Genomic DNA, 17668 nt, shown 5'->3' with positions numbered 1-17668 from the left:
AGGTGATTTTAACGACTAGTCAACCCTGAGAACTTTCCTTGGTAAAGTTTATTTGCTTCCCCACAACGCTTTTAGGCGCTTTATTGCAGTCAAACATTATAAATGAATTTTTACAATATTATCCAAGGTGTTTCCCCAACACATACATTTCTTCTCTTTCTACTTTATTTCCTAAATTTATTGTACAAAATTAAAACGTGGGTGAGTTGGAGGACCTACAAGGACAGTGTTTTGCAGATTGTGGTTTCTGAACCAGCAACATCAGCAGCCCTTGGGAACTTTTAGAAATGCAAATTCTGTGTCCTACTCTAGACTTCTGAATGAGACGTGCTGGTGGGGTGGCGGGGCACAATCTGGATTTTCACAAGCCCTCTGGGGGATCTGGGGCACGCTAATTTTTGAGAATCAATGATTCTCTTTTTTTTTTTTTTTTTTTTTTTGAGACGGAGTCTCGCTCTGCCGCCCAGGCTGGAGTGCAGTGGCCCGATCTCAGCTCACTGCAAGCTCCGCCTCCCGGGTTTATGCCATTCTCCTGCCTCAGCCTCCTGTGTAGCTGGGACTACAGGCGCCCGCCACCTCGCCCGGCTAGTTTTTTGTATTTTTTAGTAGAGACAGGGTTTCACCGTGTTAGCCAGGATGGTCTCGATCTCCTGACCTCGTGATCCGCCCGTCTCGGCCTCCCAAAGTGCTGGGATTACAGGCTTGAGCCACCGCGCCCGGCCGAGAATCAATGATTCTCTTAATGAGAAACTTTTAAAACTACTGACGCCTAGCCGGGCGCGGTGGCTCATGCCTGTAATCCCAGCACTTTGGGGGGCTGAGGCGGGCGGATCACCTGAGGTCAGGAGTTCAAGACCAGCCTGGCCAACATGGCGAAATCCTGTGTCTACCAAAAAGTACAAAAATTAGCTGGGCGTGGTGGCAGATGCCTGTAATCCCAGCTACTCAGGTGGCTGAGGCAGGAGAATAGCTTGAACCTGGGAGGTGGAGGTTGCAGTGAGATCGCGCCATTGCACTCCAGCCTGGGTGACAAGAGTGAGACAATTCTTATAAAAAAAAAAAAAAAAAGAACCTGTTGAAGTCGGAAAAACTCAGCCAATTAGTTATTAATAACTGAAGTAAATGATTTGTCTAACATTAAACAAGTGTAACTGTTGTTTTCGCTAAGGTTTGTTGAATTTTGAAGTGTATTTCCATAAATACCCAAATTGTTTCTCCTTTATGCAATGTGTGAGTATACTAATAAATATACTTCTTTTTACATGAATACAAAAACTAAACAATAACTTCAAACTGGATTCCATTCAAGAAATGGCAGAAGAGCATTACTTTTGCCTGGGAGTGAGGATTTTTCCACTGGCCACCTAACATCTCTGGGCAGCCTTTTGGTGAGAGGGTCAGTGCTGCCAGTGCAATGTTTGCCTGTCAGTTTTTCTCTGTGTACTATACCTGGGTATTTACTGATAGCCTGGAGCACTTCAGGAAGGAAGAACCAGAAACAGCAGGGTAGAAAGTGAATACCTCACGGAGCCCAAGGCATCAACTGAAGCAGCCTTGGCCATCAGTAGGGTGACAGATCAGCCTCCTGTTTAACTTCCTTTTAACCTTGAAAACTCAGATTAAATATCACCAGTCATAGGATCTCTTCATAGTCCAGCAGTCATCACCTCTGTTTTTATGTACTTTTAAAATTGCTCTAAATATCCTTTTATTCCAGCAATTAATCACATTTCCTTAGAAGTATTTGTGTACAGCTGGGCGCGGTGGCTCACACCAGTAATCCTAGCACTTTGGGAGGCCGAGGCAGGTGGACGACGAGGTCAGGAGTTCAAGATCAGCTTTGCTAAGATTGTGAAACTCCGTTTCTACTAAAACTACAAAATTTAGCCAAGTGCGGTGGCAGGCGCTTGTAATACCAGTTACTTGGGAGGCTGAAGCAGGAGAACCGCTTGAACCCAGGCGACACAGGTTTCAGTGATCCGAGATCGCACCACTGCACTCTAGCCTGGGCAACAGAGTGAGACTCCATTTCAAAGAAAAAAAAATCGGAATTATTTGTGTACATCTCCATCTCCCACATCAGACCATGGGCACCTCAGGACAGTGACTTCTCCTTCTTGGACCTGGGAACTGTCCCTAATTACCACTGAGCAAATGGGAGGCCAGCCACATGGCTAACACACTCTGAAGCGCATGAAGAAGAGAATGTGCAAAAGCATGCTGCCACCTGATTGTATGCGGTAGGTCCTCTGTTACAACTTTCCCTACTCTTCAATTGCATTTCCTAAAATCAGCAATACAGATACTTATAATTTTCTGAACATACCATGTTATTTCATGCATCTCTCTACTTTACAATTTTCAAGTTTACACACACACCCATCTTATGGAGGGAGTGCTGACAAAAACCCTACCACTTGTGTTTTTTTGTTTGTTTTCTTTTGAGACATGGTCTCACTTTGTCACCCATGCTGGAGTGCAGTGATACAATCTCAGCTCACTGCAACATCTACCTCCTGGATTCAAGTGATTCTCGTGCCTCAGCCTCCTGAGTAGCTGGGATTACAGGTGCGCACCACCAAGCCTGGATCTTTTTTTTTTTTTTTTTGTATTCTTAGTAGAGACGGGATTTCACCATGTTGGCCAGGTTGGTCTCGAACTCCTGACCTCAAATGATCCACCCACCTCAGCTTCCCAAAATGCTGGGATTACAGACCTGAGCCACCACACCTGGCTCCTACCATTTTTTAAAGTCTCAGTTCATGTATGATCTTTCCCCAAGAAAACTGGACATCAGTCCCCACTCTCCTCCCAAAGTTCAACATGTCCCTCCTTTGTGCGCTCACAATCTGCTTTAACTTACCGACCAGTTTAATCCACATTCTGGGTTTCTTTGAGAGAAAATAATGACCAATGCCCACAGTGTTCTTCAACAGGAGGATGCACTGAAATGCCCACTCCTTCACCTAAGCTGCGTGTTTGCTGGGATCCATTGTTTGTTCTCAAACCTGTGTCTGCCAGTCGTAGTTGTTAGTTTAATTAAGTAATTTAGTTAGATGTCACTTAAGTGAATAGCACATGAGTGAAAAGAGTTGTGTTTTCTATGAAAACAGACGGATGCGTTGGAACGATAAGTTGCTAGAAATCGTACTTTTGAATGAGCCATAGGCAAAACTACAGACAAAGATAGGGGAGGGGCGTGTAGTAATCTTGAAAGAATCTCCTTTCAGATTTGTTTCAGTGCCCTTAATTTCAAGCTCCACTTTATAAAGTCCCAACCTGGAAATTGTTGAAGATGCCTAATGAAAGGAGTTTATGAAGTTCCTATCAGTAGACTCATGTCACAACAGAAGCCTTTGGCCCCATATCAAAAGATTAGTAACGTGTATGTGTTAAGTCAAAATAAAATGTCTAAGGCATGCACGTATCATCTTTACCTGTTCCAATTATGTACTGAAGTGATAGGGAAACTGGTGGGGGGCAGGAAGGGAGTCGGGTATCTTTCTCTTTCGATAGATTGTGAGTTTCTTGAAGACAGGGACCACGTCTTGCTCATCTAAGTAGTACCTGTGCCTGGGAAAAGTGTTCAGATCCTCAAGGATTTTTACTAAGTGCTCTTCACCCAGTGGAATGCTGCACTTATTTTTGTATGGGGGGTTTCAGGTCTTGTTCAGCATTTATGCATTACAACCACGAGGGGGCAATATAGTCACATTCCTTTGTAATGACCACCCAGTGGTGTTGCCTCCAAGTTAGAGCCCCTAATGTGATGGGCTCCCCTAAAATGCATTGGAGAAACTGTGGCGTAAGCATCTCACCAACACTGGCATTCTTTGTATATCCTTCTGCTGTTTATTTGGAGGAGCTGACTGATTCTATATTTTCTAAAAAATATAAGGATCCGCTAGCAATCACCATTTTATTAAGTTATGCAAGCCCAGATAGTTTCTGGAAGAAATTAAAATGATGGTGGGAGGGGGGGGTGGTACAGGGGAAACCTTCATGTAAATGTTATCAGTAGTATCAGGGATGATCAATTGGTACAATGTTATCTGTGGTGCTTTTCAGGGAAGTCTTGGAGGGAACACGACTGAAGAAGTTACGGACTGTGTGTCTGCATGAAGCGGAAGATCTCAACCCTTCCTCTGTCCCCTGAATGAGCCTTCTCCCAGTTCCTATATGTCAGAATCATAGGCTCCGAAAATCAAGTTTCTCGTTGCTCATATCTTTTCAGAAAGAATGTCCTCTCCTAAGAGCAAGAGGGTAGCGAGATGAAAAGGAAATCAAAATAATTGCCTTTAAAATGAAAGACTCTGAGAAAATCAAAAAGAGAGTGTTTTGCTTTTTAGTAAACTGCCATGCTGAATCACGACTAAACTGGTGATCTGTGACATCAAAGGGTCATAAACAGCCTAGCTTGAGTCCAAAAGAACTGAGGCCTCCATTTTCACAGTAAGAGTATCTATTCTAAAATACTTTTTGAGAATGAATGAAATCTAAAACAAGATAAGCAGTCCCGTTTACAGTTATCAGGGGGTATTGAAATAGTTGGCGTGGAAGCTGAGTGACTCAGTGGACAGGACATTTGGGGTCAGAGCACTTGGGAAGTCAGGCTGACCTGGGTTAAAGCCTTAGCTCTGTTCCTAACTAGTGACTACAGTCAGATGCCCTCCCTTCCCTGAGGACCAGTTTTACATTACTCATATGTAAAATACAGGAATGGGGAAATTGGACAAATGATCTCAAAACATCTACCAGGTCTAAACAATCATATATTTCTTTCCCAGGAAGTAGCCCTTAGGTATTTGTCCTTAACTTGATTCTGTTTCAAGAAGATAGCTTTTTGTTTTTAGATGCAATATAAAAAAATAATAATCATGCAATTTGCTATCTTTCTTTCTTTCTTTTTTTTGAGATGGAGTTTCACTCTTGTTACTCAGGCTGGAGTGCAACGGCACAATCTTGGCTCACTGCAGCCTCTGCCTCCCGGGTTGAAGCGATTCTCCTGCCTCAGCCTCCCAAGTAGCTGGGATTACAGGCGTGTGCCACCACACCTGGCTAATTTTGTGTTTTTACTAGAGACAGGGTTTCATCATGTTGGTCAGTCTGGTCTCGAACTCCTGACCTCAGGTGATCTGCCCGCTTCGGCCTCCCGAAGTGCTGGGATTACAGGCATGAGCCACAGTGCCTGGCCGCAAATTGCTATTTTTTAATTCACACTTACTTTACCTTCTCTTCGGGCAAGATCTGGCAGAGTCTAAGATATGGCAGAAACTAATATAAAAGGATTTTTCCAATGAAATAAGAATAGGATGTTGCAATTTCAATTTCATATACATTTAAAATGTGCTAGTTTGTATGCAGAACAGAAACTCAAACTCAGTATTTGCCCCTAGCTGCTTACATTGGAAGGGAGTGGTGGCAGTTTCCTCAAAATGAGTAAGAAAATAAATAAGCGACAACTCGAGATTGTACAGACATGCAGGCTGCCTTTTAAGTTTCTGACTCCTGATTTATTTTTCTTTCCCACCTTCCCATGGCGAAGGGCAGTCACTGAATACTCAGATCAAGTGTCTGTCTGGAAAGCTGGCAGTCTTCCAGAAATACAATTAGGTATGAAAGAAAAGTCCCATCTCTCACCTCCTTAGAATATTACTCCAACTCTCTCACAGCAGGAACACTGGAGTGGGAATGAAGAGTGTGGCCCTTGTGTGTCACGTTACTTCTTTTGAGGGTATGGTCATATCCATCTGTTTGTGGCATTATACAAGGAGTCAGTTAAGGTACAAGGGGCGTGAGACCCAGTGACTGCCCCCAAAGTGCTTGTCACTAGAGCTTCTCTCACTTCTACTGGGCCTTGACATTTGGGTTCTTTCAGAGGGTTGCCTCACACTGACCTCTGGTAAAATCTTGGAGCCCTAGGACTAGTCCTGCTCAACTTGTCCCTCCTTTCCTCCTCCTGGGGGCCCATTCCAGTGGGACAGAAGTGCTACTTTGGGGGTGTACTGAAACAAGTCGCTGGACTTCCATTGGCCACTGCCACTTGCTTGACGTTGTGAGGAGGGGCCGTGCCTCCGCAGGTCCATACCTGTAACCCGACGATACTGTTGTGAGCAGGAATGGAAGAAGTGCATGTAACCCCCTCAGCACGATGCGTAGTGAACAGACAAGCTGTGAGCCTTGGGAGTGATCACCATGTGTGATGATGCTGGTGGAGAAAGCCTGCACTGCGGAGGCTGACAGCCTGGGTTTGAATCCCCTCATTTGGAATATAATCTTGGCAAAGTCTGAAAGCCTCAATTGCCTCGTTTGTAAAATGGGGAGTTAGTAGGACTTGCTGCCTGGGGTCGGGGCAGAATGGAGGCGGCCCATGAGAATTAAGGCAGAGCTCAGCGGAGTGCATTGTAAGGATCCATGAATGTGGGCCTTCGTTTTTAGTACTGCATATGAGGATCCTGCTAACAAACTGGTGGCTTCAAGCATCTTTGCCCTTAACCAAATAAGCTCTTAGGTCCTAGACGCAGGACGACTTCCTTGAAGAGGCGCGGGAGGCTGGTGAGGGGAGTGGAGGAGGCTCTGGGACCCTCCGGGGGTGGGGCGGGCAGGGTGAACTTGACCCCGGGCCGCGCGCCGGGGGTGCCATCTGCTGCTCCGCTGCAAGGTCTCGCTGGGGACCAGGGCTGGCGGAGCGCGCGCCCGCGAGTAGAGGCCGGGCCGGGGACCCCGCCCAGGCGGCGGCGGCCGGGTCCCCAAGGTTGAGCGCTGCTTGCGGAACCGACGGGGCGGAGAGGAGCGTGGCGGGAGGAGGAGTAGGAGAAGGGGGCTGGTCAAGGGAAGTGCGACGTGTCTGCGGAGCCTTTTTATACCTCCTTCCCGGGAGTCCGGCAGCCACTGCCGCCGCCGCCGCCGCCGCCGCCCCTGCGTCCTTTGGTCTCTGCTCCCGGGACCCGGGCTCCGCCGCAGCCAACCAGCATGTCGGGGATCAAGAAGCAAAAGACGGTAGGCTTCCAGGCGCCGGCTTCCCTCCCCGCCACCGCGCTGCACGCGCCGACCCCCACCCTTCAATCCTCCGGCACTTGGGTCCCACCCTCCCCGGGATGGGGCGTCTGGAGGAGGACGAGGAGGAGGAGGAAGAGGAGGGCACGGAGGGAAGCAGGAGAAAGAGGCTCTGTGTGGAATTCCCGGGGCAGCCGTCGCCCTGCAGCCCCTCTCCACCCTGCGACTCTGGCAATCTGCGCTCCTTGGGGTCGCCACGCCCGCGAGAGACCTCCCGAGCTTCTCAAGTGGGTCTGGATCTATATCCAGGACCAGGGACAGGAAATCCCCTTTCTTTCCCAGGAGCTCTTCCAGACCCGCCTTTTCTTCTGTAGGGTCTCGGAGCAGATCGAGCTGACTCCCTTCTGCCAGGTCTGGTCGCTGGGGTTTTGTCTATGGGAACTTCCTTGGAGTGGACTTTAATGACGGACTTTCATAGAGGAAACTGCAATTACCGAGGCAAACTGGAGGAAATAGCATTTCTACGCTGGCGGGATTTAGTCCTCTAGCTTGATTTCGGCATCGGGTGGCATCTCGAGTTCAGTAATGAGGGGTGAGGGTGCCCCTCGGCTTGGTGGAGTAAGATGAGGGGACTGTGTTGAGGAGACACAGTTTTACCCAGAATTAATAAGATGAGCTGTCCTCTTTTAATGGGAAATATGAGGGCGTGTCAAAGAGAAAAGTTTCTTTCCCAGCAACATGGGCACCTATAAATTTTGCATTCTTAAAAATGGCAGCAGTTCTATTTGTCAATTACACCCCAATAAAGCTGAAAAAAAAAAACGGGAGCAGTAATCATAGACTCATAGAGTTGGATGGCGCCTTCTAGACAGCATTGTGGCCACCTCAGATGTGGTCAGCAAGCCTTGATAAAATCTCACTCAGCAGTCTGGCCGCTGAACATTCTATCTTCAGCCACCATCCTGCAAGCCTCAGGTGATTGTACTGGTTACTGAATGGGTTGATCTCTCTCTAGTGAGTAGACTTGCAACGGACACATAGTAGGTGCCTGATAAATGTTTATTCTTATATAATGTGAATTACCGAAATATCTTTGAGGTGTATTTGTGGTGGGCCGGGGAGAGGTTTAAAAAAAAACAAAATATAAAGCCAAGAAGTGGGGAAGGAGTGTGGAGGGGCCATGCAGGACTGGAAGGGTCACTTGAGCAGCAAGAGAATAGGGTGGGGGCTCTGTGGCTTCCAGGGACCATACTGGACCAGCAGGAGGGTCCAGGGTGTAGGTGACATCAATGTGGGAAGGGACCTTCATCAAAATCCAGTTGCCTTTCTCAGGAGTAATTTTTAAGTGGGGGACTCTCAGCATTGTAACATATTTTTAAAATAATAAATGAAAATCACTTGTATTTTATTCCTATTTAATGTGATTAATTTCTGTAAAACCCTAAATAGTGTCTTCTAAACGGCAAGCCTCTGTGCCACTAGCTTTTTATATCAGTGGGGTTATAATTCACACTTTCCTGCTTGCATCAAGAATTCCTTCTCAGTTGTGATGGGGGGCTTTGTCAAGCCTTAGAAAGGGACGAGGTGGTCTCTCCTCTTGATGCCTCTGGTTGGCAGGAGCCCAGGAAGAGGAGGGTTTGAGAACAGGGTCATTACAAATCAATTGTAGGGGCTCTGTACAGTCAGAAGCAGTGAGAAATTTGAGGGCTGGAGGGTTTGGTTTTTGTATTTGCACATTCTGAACCTTCTGTTTTTTGTTGGGTGGCTATATGTGTGTGTCTGTTTCATACAGCATTAAATGAACTCCTGAAACAGCTAACTGAAATGGAACTTTTCTGAATTTTGATTTAGTCTAACGCAGTTATAACCCATGTACCAAACCAAGTTCCCAAAAGGGCTAGATAGGTACTGTCGGTACTATTCACAGCAAGCCAGCTGTAAATGCATGTGGAATCTCTCAAGCTTTGAATGTTCATTCACAATGTGTTTTGAAACCTTACAGGCCAAAGCAAAATCTGTCCGCTGTGTGACCTCTGAACTAATCAATTATTTGATAAGTAAGTATTGCTGACCTCACAAGCTAGCCTGGGAGTGACTGAGCTGATCTTTTATGGTCTTACAGGAATCATCACATCGTTTACTGCACTGTCAACAGAGGATAGTTAATTCACACAGCACCCACTACAGTAACTTCAAATATTTGTTGAGCACCTACTGTGTGCCAGGTGGTATACTGGGTGGGGTAGGGGGAAAGGGAGATACCTCTTTTCCAGGTTTTTTTGGCCACGCTCTCTGGACCTCTCTAGGAAGAGGAGATAGTTTTGGTTTAAATGAAAGAGTGTAGGATGATTTTTTCATAAGCTGTAGAAAAAATAAATGAAGTGTTCTTTTATAAAGGAAGGTAGCACATTCTTTCTGTGCTATGCATCTTTACCATGGAAACCGAAGAAACAGCTACCAGTCACATTCATCCCTTCCACCCCTCACTTACCTCCAACCCTGGCTACCCTCCCACCCCCACTCCCTATAGGCACACTTAGACACCCAGGAGAGGGAAAGGGACAGACTGCCTCTAGGGGACTGGAAAGAAGGGAAGGCAAAGGCCTGGGCCTTTCCTCTTACATCATTTCCTGGATTAACATTTTTCAAGGCCCACAGACAGTGCTGTTATGTTCTGGAGACACCCAATCTGAAAACATTGACTGAGATATTAAGTTATTTACGAAGGATCAAATAAGACAACAATTGGAAAGGAGTGAAAAGATACTGAAAACCACAGCGCTCTCCGTAGATGTAAGGGATTATCAACCTTTTCCTTATTTATTTTCTTTCTTTTTTTTTCTTTGAGGCAGAGTCTCGCTCTGTCACCCAGGCTGGAGTGCAGTAGCCTGGCATGATCTTAGCTCACTGCAACCTCCGCCTCCCAGGTTCAAGTCATTCTCTTGCCCCAGCCTCCCAAGTAGCTGGGATTATAGGCACTGCCATCATGCCCTGCTAATTACCTTTTCCTTATTTTCAGAACTGTGTACAGTATAACATTATTTTTCTAGAAGTAGCTACTTTTTTTTTTTTTTTTTTTTTTTTGAGATGGAGTCTCACTCTGTCACCCAGTACAGAGGAGTGATTTTGGCTCACTGCAACCTCCGCCTCCCAGGTTCAAGCAATTCTCCTGCCTCAGCCTCCTGAGTAGCTGGCACTACTGGTGTGTACCACCACGTCCAGGTAATTTTTATATTTTTAGTAGAGACGGGGTTTTGCCACATTAGTCAGGCTGGCATCGAACTCTTGACCTCAGGTGATTCACCCACCTTGACCTTCCAAAGTGCTGGGATTGCAGGCTTGAGCCACTGTACCCAGCTGGAAGTACTTACTTTTAAAACTGTATAAAGACACTACCTAAGGCAAGACATGAATTTCTAGATGAGTAACCACTGGAGGGAGGGAGAAACAAGCATTTCCTAGAGGCCAGACACTCAGACATACTGGATTTCATCTCATCCCCACAGTAGTTCTCATCTCAGGAAACAGCTTTGTCTTCAGGGGAGGAGAAATACCAGGGGCAGGGCGCTATTGAAATTCGAGTCTGTCCAGCATCAAAACTCACTCTCTTGCCCCGCCCCCATACTTCTGTTTCAGGATGTAACTGCTTTGGCCTAAAGTTTTCTCATCTGTAAAATGTGGGTAATAATAAATTACCGCTTACAATTGTGGTGAAAAGTAAATAACTTCTAAAAATTGTCTTACACAGTGCCAGACCCAGAGTTAGTGCTTCATATGCAGTAGTGATCTCATTTGTATTAAACTATACTGTCATGGTTTGGCATACCTAAAAAGAAAAAAAAGCACCCATAATACTGTTTTGAAGGCTCAGTAAATGACAACAGCCAGAGTATTTTTGTTTTGTTTTGAGACAGGCTGGAGTACAGTGGTGCTATAATGGGTCACTGCAGTCTCGACCTCCTGGGCTCAAGTGATCCTCCTGCCTCAGCCTCCCAAGTACCTGGTACTATAGGTGCACACCATCATGCCTGGCTAACTTTTAAAGTTTTTTTTTTTGTTGTTGTTGTTTGGTAGAGATGAGGTCTCACTATGTTGCTCTGGCCAGTCTTGAACTCCTGAGCTGAAGAGATCCTCCTGCCTTGGCCTCCCAAAGTATTAGGATTGTAGGCTTGAGCCACTGTGCTTGGCCAGCCAGAATACTTAATAAGGAAAAACAAATGCAGAAATATAGAGGTGACAATTTGAATTCTTATTGTGATAAGCTGGATAGAAGACACTGGTTGATGATTAGTGTAGAGATACCAGAGTATCGGTGAGTTTTTGCCAATAACTTTGGCCAAGAACGATAATCCATGCGTAAAGTAAATATTGGACTAACTTCTCTTCACCCTTCCTGTGCCTTCAACCATTCCTACATGTGCCTTAAAATTAGTGTTTCCCAATTCATGCCATCACCATTTATGAGATCATCTGTTTGGACTTCGGTGCAGTTAAAAGATAAATGTGGTTAACTCAGTTATATGTCTCTTTGAGATAATTGTCTTTGTCTTTTATCACTTTTCTCTTGATGCATGTGACTCTGTGGTTTGCTGAGGGGATAATTAGGCTTAGCTCTAATATGGAACCTTTAGGGAATTAGAGTCTGGGAAAGGCATCAATGATGTCAATCTCAGTCCTAGGCGATTTCTGTTTATTTCAAAATCTATCACTAAAGAGTAATGGGCACTCATTAGTCTTTGTGTTTGGAAGTCTTAGGAAAATGCAGAAACTAAAGGTAAATCAACATAAATATTACACCAGCTCAACTGGTCTTTTAGCCCCTAGGTGATTTGTTCATATGAAGCTTGAAACAGCTTATATGCCCAGCACCTGACATTGATCCTGGCATAGATTTCGATATTTCAATATTCGTTGAATGAATGAATGAGTAAATGGCTAGAGAATTCATTAGAGGATGTATTTGCCCTTAGGATCTATATTTTTTCCTAGATTCCTCACTCTCCCCTCTTCTCTTTATGTGCTTGGTAATTTTTGACTGGGTATTTGTCATTACTGCTGAAAAATTACTTGCAGAGATTCTTTCAAGCCTAGGATGAACGACTTTGTTTTCAGAGAGGATTTACTTTTGTTTCTGCCAGGTGTCTGGCCCCACTCCTAGCCTAGGACTATAACTTAAATTTACCACTTTTTAAAGACTTAGGTGATATGAATTTCGATTGCTATTTTGTACATGAGGGCCAGATTGTGAATACAACTTCCCAGGGACCACCTCCCCTTTTATACTCACTTTCTATGCCAAGACAATTGTCCTTGCGGTCTCTCTGAGTGGGAGGTAGCTTTATTCTGGTTCACTCTTATTTTTAGAGTGTGGTGTTTAGGAGCCCAGCTTAAATTGAGGAAGACCTTTTTTTCTTTTCACCTGAGTGGGTTCTGGGCTTTAATTTCTGATCCACCTCTCTCAGTGAAGCTGTCAAAATCAGTTCATATATGCTCCTCTCAGCAAATATACCCTTATAAGGTAAAAGTGCTTCTCTGCTTACTTATGTCTTTGAGTTCTTGCTTTCTTCCAGATTTTGGCCTCATAGTTTCTTCCTATTTTGTCAGCTATTTGTTGTTTTAATTTTTAATGTTTTTTTTTTTGTTGTTGTTGTTTTATTTTTGTTTTTAGATGGAATGTTGCTCTGTCACCCAGGCTCAAGTGCTGTGGTGTGATCTTGGCTCATTGCAACCTCTACCGCCCGAGTTCAAGCGATTCTCATGCCTCAGCCTCCCTAGTAGCTGGGATTACAGGTGTGCACCACCACACCCGGCTAATTTTTGTATTTTTAGTTGAGACAGGGTTTTACCATGTTAGCCAGGCTGGTCTCGAACTCCTGACCTCAAGTGATCCGTCTGCCTTGGCCTCCCAAAGTGCTGGGATTACAGGCATGAGCCACCATGCTTGTCCTATTGTTTTAAATTAGATTATTCTATATTATTACTAGCATTTGCAGTTATTTTCAGTGGAAGCATCAATCTGAATAACCTACCCATCACTCTGGAAACAGAAACTTCTACCCTTTCTAGATTCTGTGAATCATTAACATCTCCTATCATACCTTAGCAGACCTGTGCCACTCTCATAAAAGGAGTACTTTATGAACATGAACTCCAATCAAGTAGCTAGTCAAAAATCTTTGATTTAATCCCTTTTCCCTAGGATGTGCTACAGCGTGGAGTGCGGAGTGCTCACCTTATCTTGGTGGTCTCTGCCTATGCAGACATCCTTAGAGATGTGCATTGTCATGTCCAATCCTTAGTGTTGGTCCAATTCAAGTGCATTCTTGTCTAAAAGGCCCCTTCAGTTTCAACAACTCTCCTTCTTTTTTTTTTTTTTTTTTTTGAGACGGAGTCTTGCTCTGTCACCCAGGCTGGAGTGCAGTGGCCGGATCTCAGCTCACTGCAAGCTCCGCCTTCCGGGTTCACGCCATTCTCCTGCCTCAGCCTTCCGAGTAGCTGGGACTACAGGCGCCCGCCACCACGCCCGGCTAATTTTTTTTGTATTTTTAGTAGAGACGGGGTTTCACCATGTTAGCCAGGATGGTCTCGATCTCCTGACCTCGTGATCCACTCGTCTTGGCCTCCCAAAGTGCTGGGATTACAGGCTTGAGCCACCGCGCCCGGCCTCTCCTTACTTCTTTCATGCTCTCCTGGGTACTCTGAGGTCGTTTTGTTGCTCCAGCACAACTCTGAGGTCGTGGGGGATGAATTTGGTGGGACTAGTTAAGGTCCTTGACATGTCCCCGCTACTCCCAGGAGTGTGGGAACTAGGTTCCTAGTTTGCTGTGACCATGCAGGGACTTGGAGAAGCTCTGGGGGGCTGCTGAATCCCACCCTCTTTTCCTCTGAGACCAGAAGCACATCCAATGCCCTCTCCTTTCAGAGTCCTCGGGGCTATTTGGCCTCCTTCTTCCCCATGCTCAGCACCAGGGGCAGGACACTACTCCCTGTTTCAGACTCCGACGGGTACCCAAGCTTGCTTTGCTTCTATTTTAATAAAGATTAAAGCTTTCCAGAAAGGTTAATTGGTTTATCATAGCATTGGATTTGTTATACATTTTGTCTTCTTGTTCCTTTTTCCTGTCTTTTTGATCACCACATTTTTGAAAAATTTACAATAAATTGGCTGGGTGTGGTGGCTCATGCCTGTAATCCTAGCACTTTGAGAGGCTGAGGCGGGCGGATCACTTGAGCGAAGGAGTTTGAGACCAGCCTGGGCAACGTGGCAAAACCTCGTCTCTACAAAAATGCAAAAAATTAGCCAAGCATGGGTGGCGCAGGCCTGTAGTCCCAGCTACCCAGGAGGCTGAGGTGGGATCACCTGAGTATTAGAGGTCAAGGCTGCAGTCAGCCATGATCATGCCACTACACTCCAGCCTAGGTGACAGAGTGAGACCCTGTCTCACAAAAACCTCAAAAAACAAACAAACAATAAATTGGTGCACAAGATGAAAATATTTTTTCTCTGTGCAAAAGAGCCACTGTATTAAAACTTGAATATAACTTGCCTCTGATGACACGTGCTGTATAAAATGGGTTCCATCAGTTGACTGATGTGACTTCCTTTAAAATCTTATCAGCATCCCTTTCTGCATTTCAAATTTACTACTGAAGTTGATTTTGCTATAATTGTTATCGTGCAAGCATGACTGTAATATAAACATGACAAACTCAATCTGTGTAGCATCAATATTAACTTTTGGCAATAAAAGCAGATAGCCTGTGACAATAAAGATTTTTTAAAACAGTTACATAAATATATCATGTCAAATGCTGCATCATTAATAGTGATAATTTCTCTGCTAGTCAATAGTTGATTAAATGTCTAGTTAACACCTGCTTTATGTTTTATTATTGATTTATTATGAAAAGTATTGATTTTTATCCACCAAGCATCTATATCCAGTCTCATACCATAATTACTTTTTAAAGAAAAATTTATGTTGGGTGTGTGCTTTTAAAGTCATTTGTAGACTTTATGGATTTAAACCACCTAGAAGAAAATCTGAGATTTTATCCCTATAAACTATTCATCTACACCCTCCTCCAATCATTATTAATTTATGAATAATTCATGCCTTCCCAATTTCCAGCAAAGTCAGCAACTCAAGCGTTAGTGATGATTTTATTTTCATACATTTGCTAGTGTTAAAAATATGAATTAACTTTTTGGCCCTCTGCTGGGGGTCCCATGTGTATTACTTTGTTTCCTTAAGGTCTCTAAAATCTTTTCGTTTTTCAGTTCCTGTGAAAATCCTCACTTATATATTTGTTTACCTCACTCACTCAACAATATTTATTGAATGACCAAACCAGGATCTCTATTTGTCATAATTAGCAATAGCTACCAAAGGCTTATATTCTTTAATTATAGTTTTTAGTCTATTCACTGTCTTTAAGTCTATTCTAAACGCAGCATTTGCCTTTTTTAATTGAAGCACTCCATCCACACCTTTATATTTATCAATGTTCTGCCCAGTAAGTCTTTCAGTGGCCTTGAGCTAAAAGCAATAAAATTCCCAGCTGACTTTTCTTACGTTTCCTCATTCATTTTTCCACTAAGTTGAACATTATTTACTCTATATTAAGGCTGTCTCTACTTAAAAAGTGAGTGTGTGTGTGTGTTTAAAAGTAATTCTAGTATTTTTGAAGGAAAGGAAAATTAAGAGCTCACTTTTAAGCCCTTTATATGACAGTTGATATACAGCGTTAAGAGCTGTGCCAGGCTCTATGGCCATTCTTTGGGTTGACTGGGTGGGGATACTACTACTGAGCTAGAACTCTAATTACCCAACCACACACTTATCACTTCTTTCTTTATGACATGCTCTTTGAAAGTGGCCCTGCCCATTTTCTATAGCTTTATTTCCTCTTTCATTCAACAAGAAATGTTTGCCATAAACAAAACTTCCTCCCAGTTGGTTTATTACATTCTGACTTAGCTTTAGCATTTTATTGTGGCATTCTGGGGATGGAAAATACAGACCAAAAAGCAGTATTTGAAAGATGTTACTTGACTATTGTGAAATACTTTTGATTGGCTGTACTGTTTCTCTTTAGAAAATTAAACCCTTTCCCACCTCACTCAGTCTTCCTTAAACCTTCTCAAATGGTTGAATTGTTTTTATCAAAAAAAGGGATGCCATTGATTAGATAGCATGCGATGCAGATAAAGTTGTATTCAGTAAAGGCTGGACCAAGTTCAGTTATACACCAAAGCCTCAGTTCAGTTTTACCTCTAAATCCATCCATTTCCATTGCTTCCTAAGTTCACAAAGTTCTATGAAGTCGATTATAGTAACCATGTGTGGTCTTCCCAGGAACTAAATTGCTGACTCCCAATAGAGTGTTTTCCTAAATTATATGAGTAATTATGGCTCTTGGGCCATTGCGTCACTAGTAAAACAATGTTTTGAGTAGTTACTAAAAAATAACCAAATCATAACTAAAATAGTTTTTCATTTGACCTTTGTGTTTAAGTTAGCCAACAGAATAAGAAGACATCAAATAAAGCCTAGACATAAAAATTCCGATTGTGGAATGTGCGAATTTATCTGAAGTTTCTTTTTTTAGAGCATGTTTTGTTAGAAAATCCCTACTCTGTTGTATTCTGTTCATTGCCATGATTTATTGAGCACTGACCTGTACGTTAACTCACCGACTCTTCACCATCTCACGAAGCAAGTTGTGAATAAATAGTCTGAAGGGAGTTCATTTAACTGAAATGGGTCTTTAGAGAGTTACCCACAGGAGAAGCTAGAATCTTACTAGCTTCTCTGTGGTTAGTAAGATGTTTATTTCATAGAGGCAATGAGACTTCATGCTATGTAGCCAACACAGCTAGATTAGGTAACTAGTAATGTATTACTGTTTCATTTATAATATATCTGGCAGCTGTCTACTGCTATTATCTCAAGATAATAATAATGAATTCTGTTGAGAAACATTCCCCAGCACTTTTATTAAAAAAGAGTAAGTGGCATAAATTAGCAAATACATGTTACCCTCACTCTCACACGCATTTCTTTCTTTATGGTAACATAAGGTGAATAATTGGAAAATAAATGTTATTTGTTCTCAGACTCAACCTGTAATAGTTTTTATTGCCTAGCCTTATGGCTATGTCAATATTCTGCAAAAATGAACAGAATAATTTGTTTCTGCTAAAGCTGCCATACTTGAGCCAAGTTGTAATTATTAATATGATGTAGGTAAAAAAAAAAAAAAGAAACTAGAGCACGAGTGCATTTTTCACATAAAAATTTGACCCAGTTCAAGGTCGACGCTTAAGGAGGTTGTCAGCCGATCAATGAGGAGTGCCTAGAAATAATGGGATTGTAAAAGGTATGTTCTTTACTGTTTGGAAGAAAGATTTGGGAGCATTGTCTCCTTCTAACACAGAGCTAAGGGGAGTCCAAGTTTTTCAGCAATCCTGGGCTAGTATTTCAGCGATAGGTACTAGGAAGGTTCATATTCCCGTTCCCAGGAGATGATTGTATAAAAGGATGGAGCACACACACACTCATGCTGAGGAGAGCAGCATTGGCTGGGTGTATTTCAGGGGATGAAATTGAAGTCTTTTACTGGAGAGGAGCTGCAGTATATCCATTAAATAAAAAGAATCATTGCGACT

General features: G+C 43.5%; 1 protein-coding gene across 4 annotated transcripts in view; it reads left to right on the top strand.

Moving 5' to 3' along the window:
- The window catches only part of LOC105480926 (3'-phosphoadenosine 5'-phosphosulfate synthase 2), a 186361-nt gene that overhangs the window by 89692 nt on the left and 79001 nt on the right, over positions 1 to 17668 (top strand). Inside the window, exon 1 of one of the 4 annotated variants that reach the window (XM_011740134.3) lies at positions 6844 to 6999. The exons of 2 other annotated variants lie outside the window; for them this stretch is intronic. In XM_011740134.3, the coding sequence (XP_011738436.1) occupies positions 6973 to 6999 (27 nt within the window). In that variant the 5' untranslated portion in view covers positions 6844 to 6972. Of the gene's footprint in view, positions 1 to 6843; positions 7000 to 17668 lie in introns of those variants that run through there. One more of the 4 variants, XM_011740129.3, reaches the window with a different exon arrangement.

The sequence above is a fragment of the Macaca nemestrina genome, chromosome 9 (genome assembly GCF_043159975.1).
Source record: "Macaca nemestrina isolate mMacNem1 chromosome 9, mMacNem.hap1, whole genome shotgun sequence".
NCBI lineage: Eukaryota > Metazoa > Chordata > Mammalia > Primates > Cercopithecidae > Macaca > Macaca nemestrina.
The sequence above is the reverse complement of the archived record's forward strand: the minus strand, read 5'-3'. Positions and strand labels throughout refer to the sequence as shown.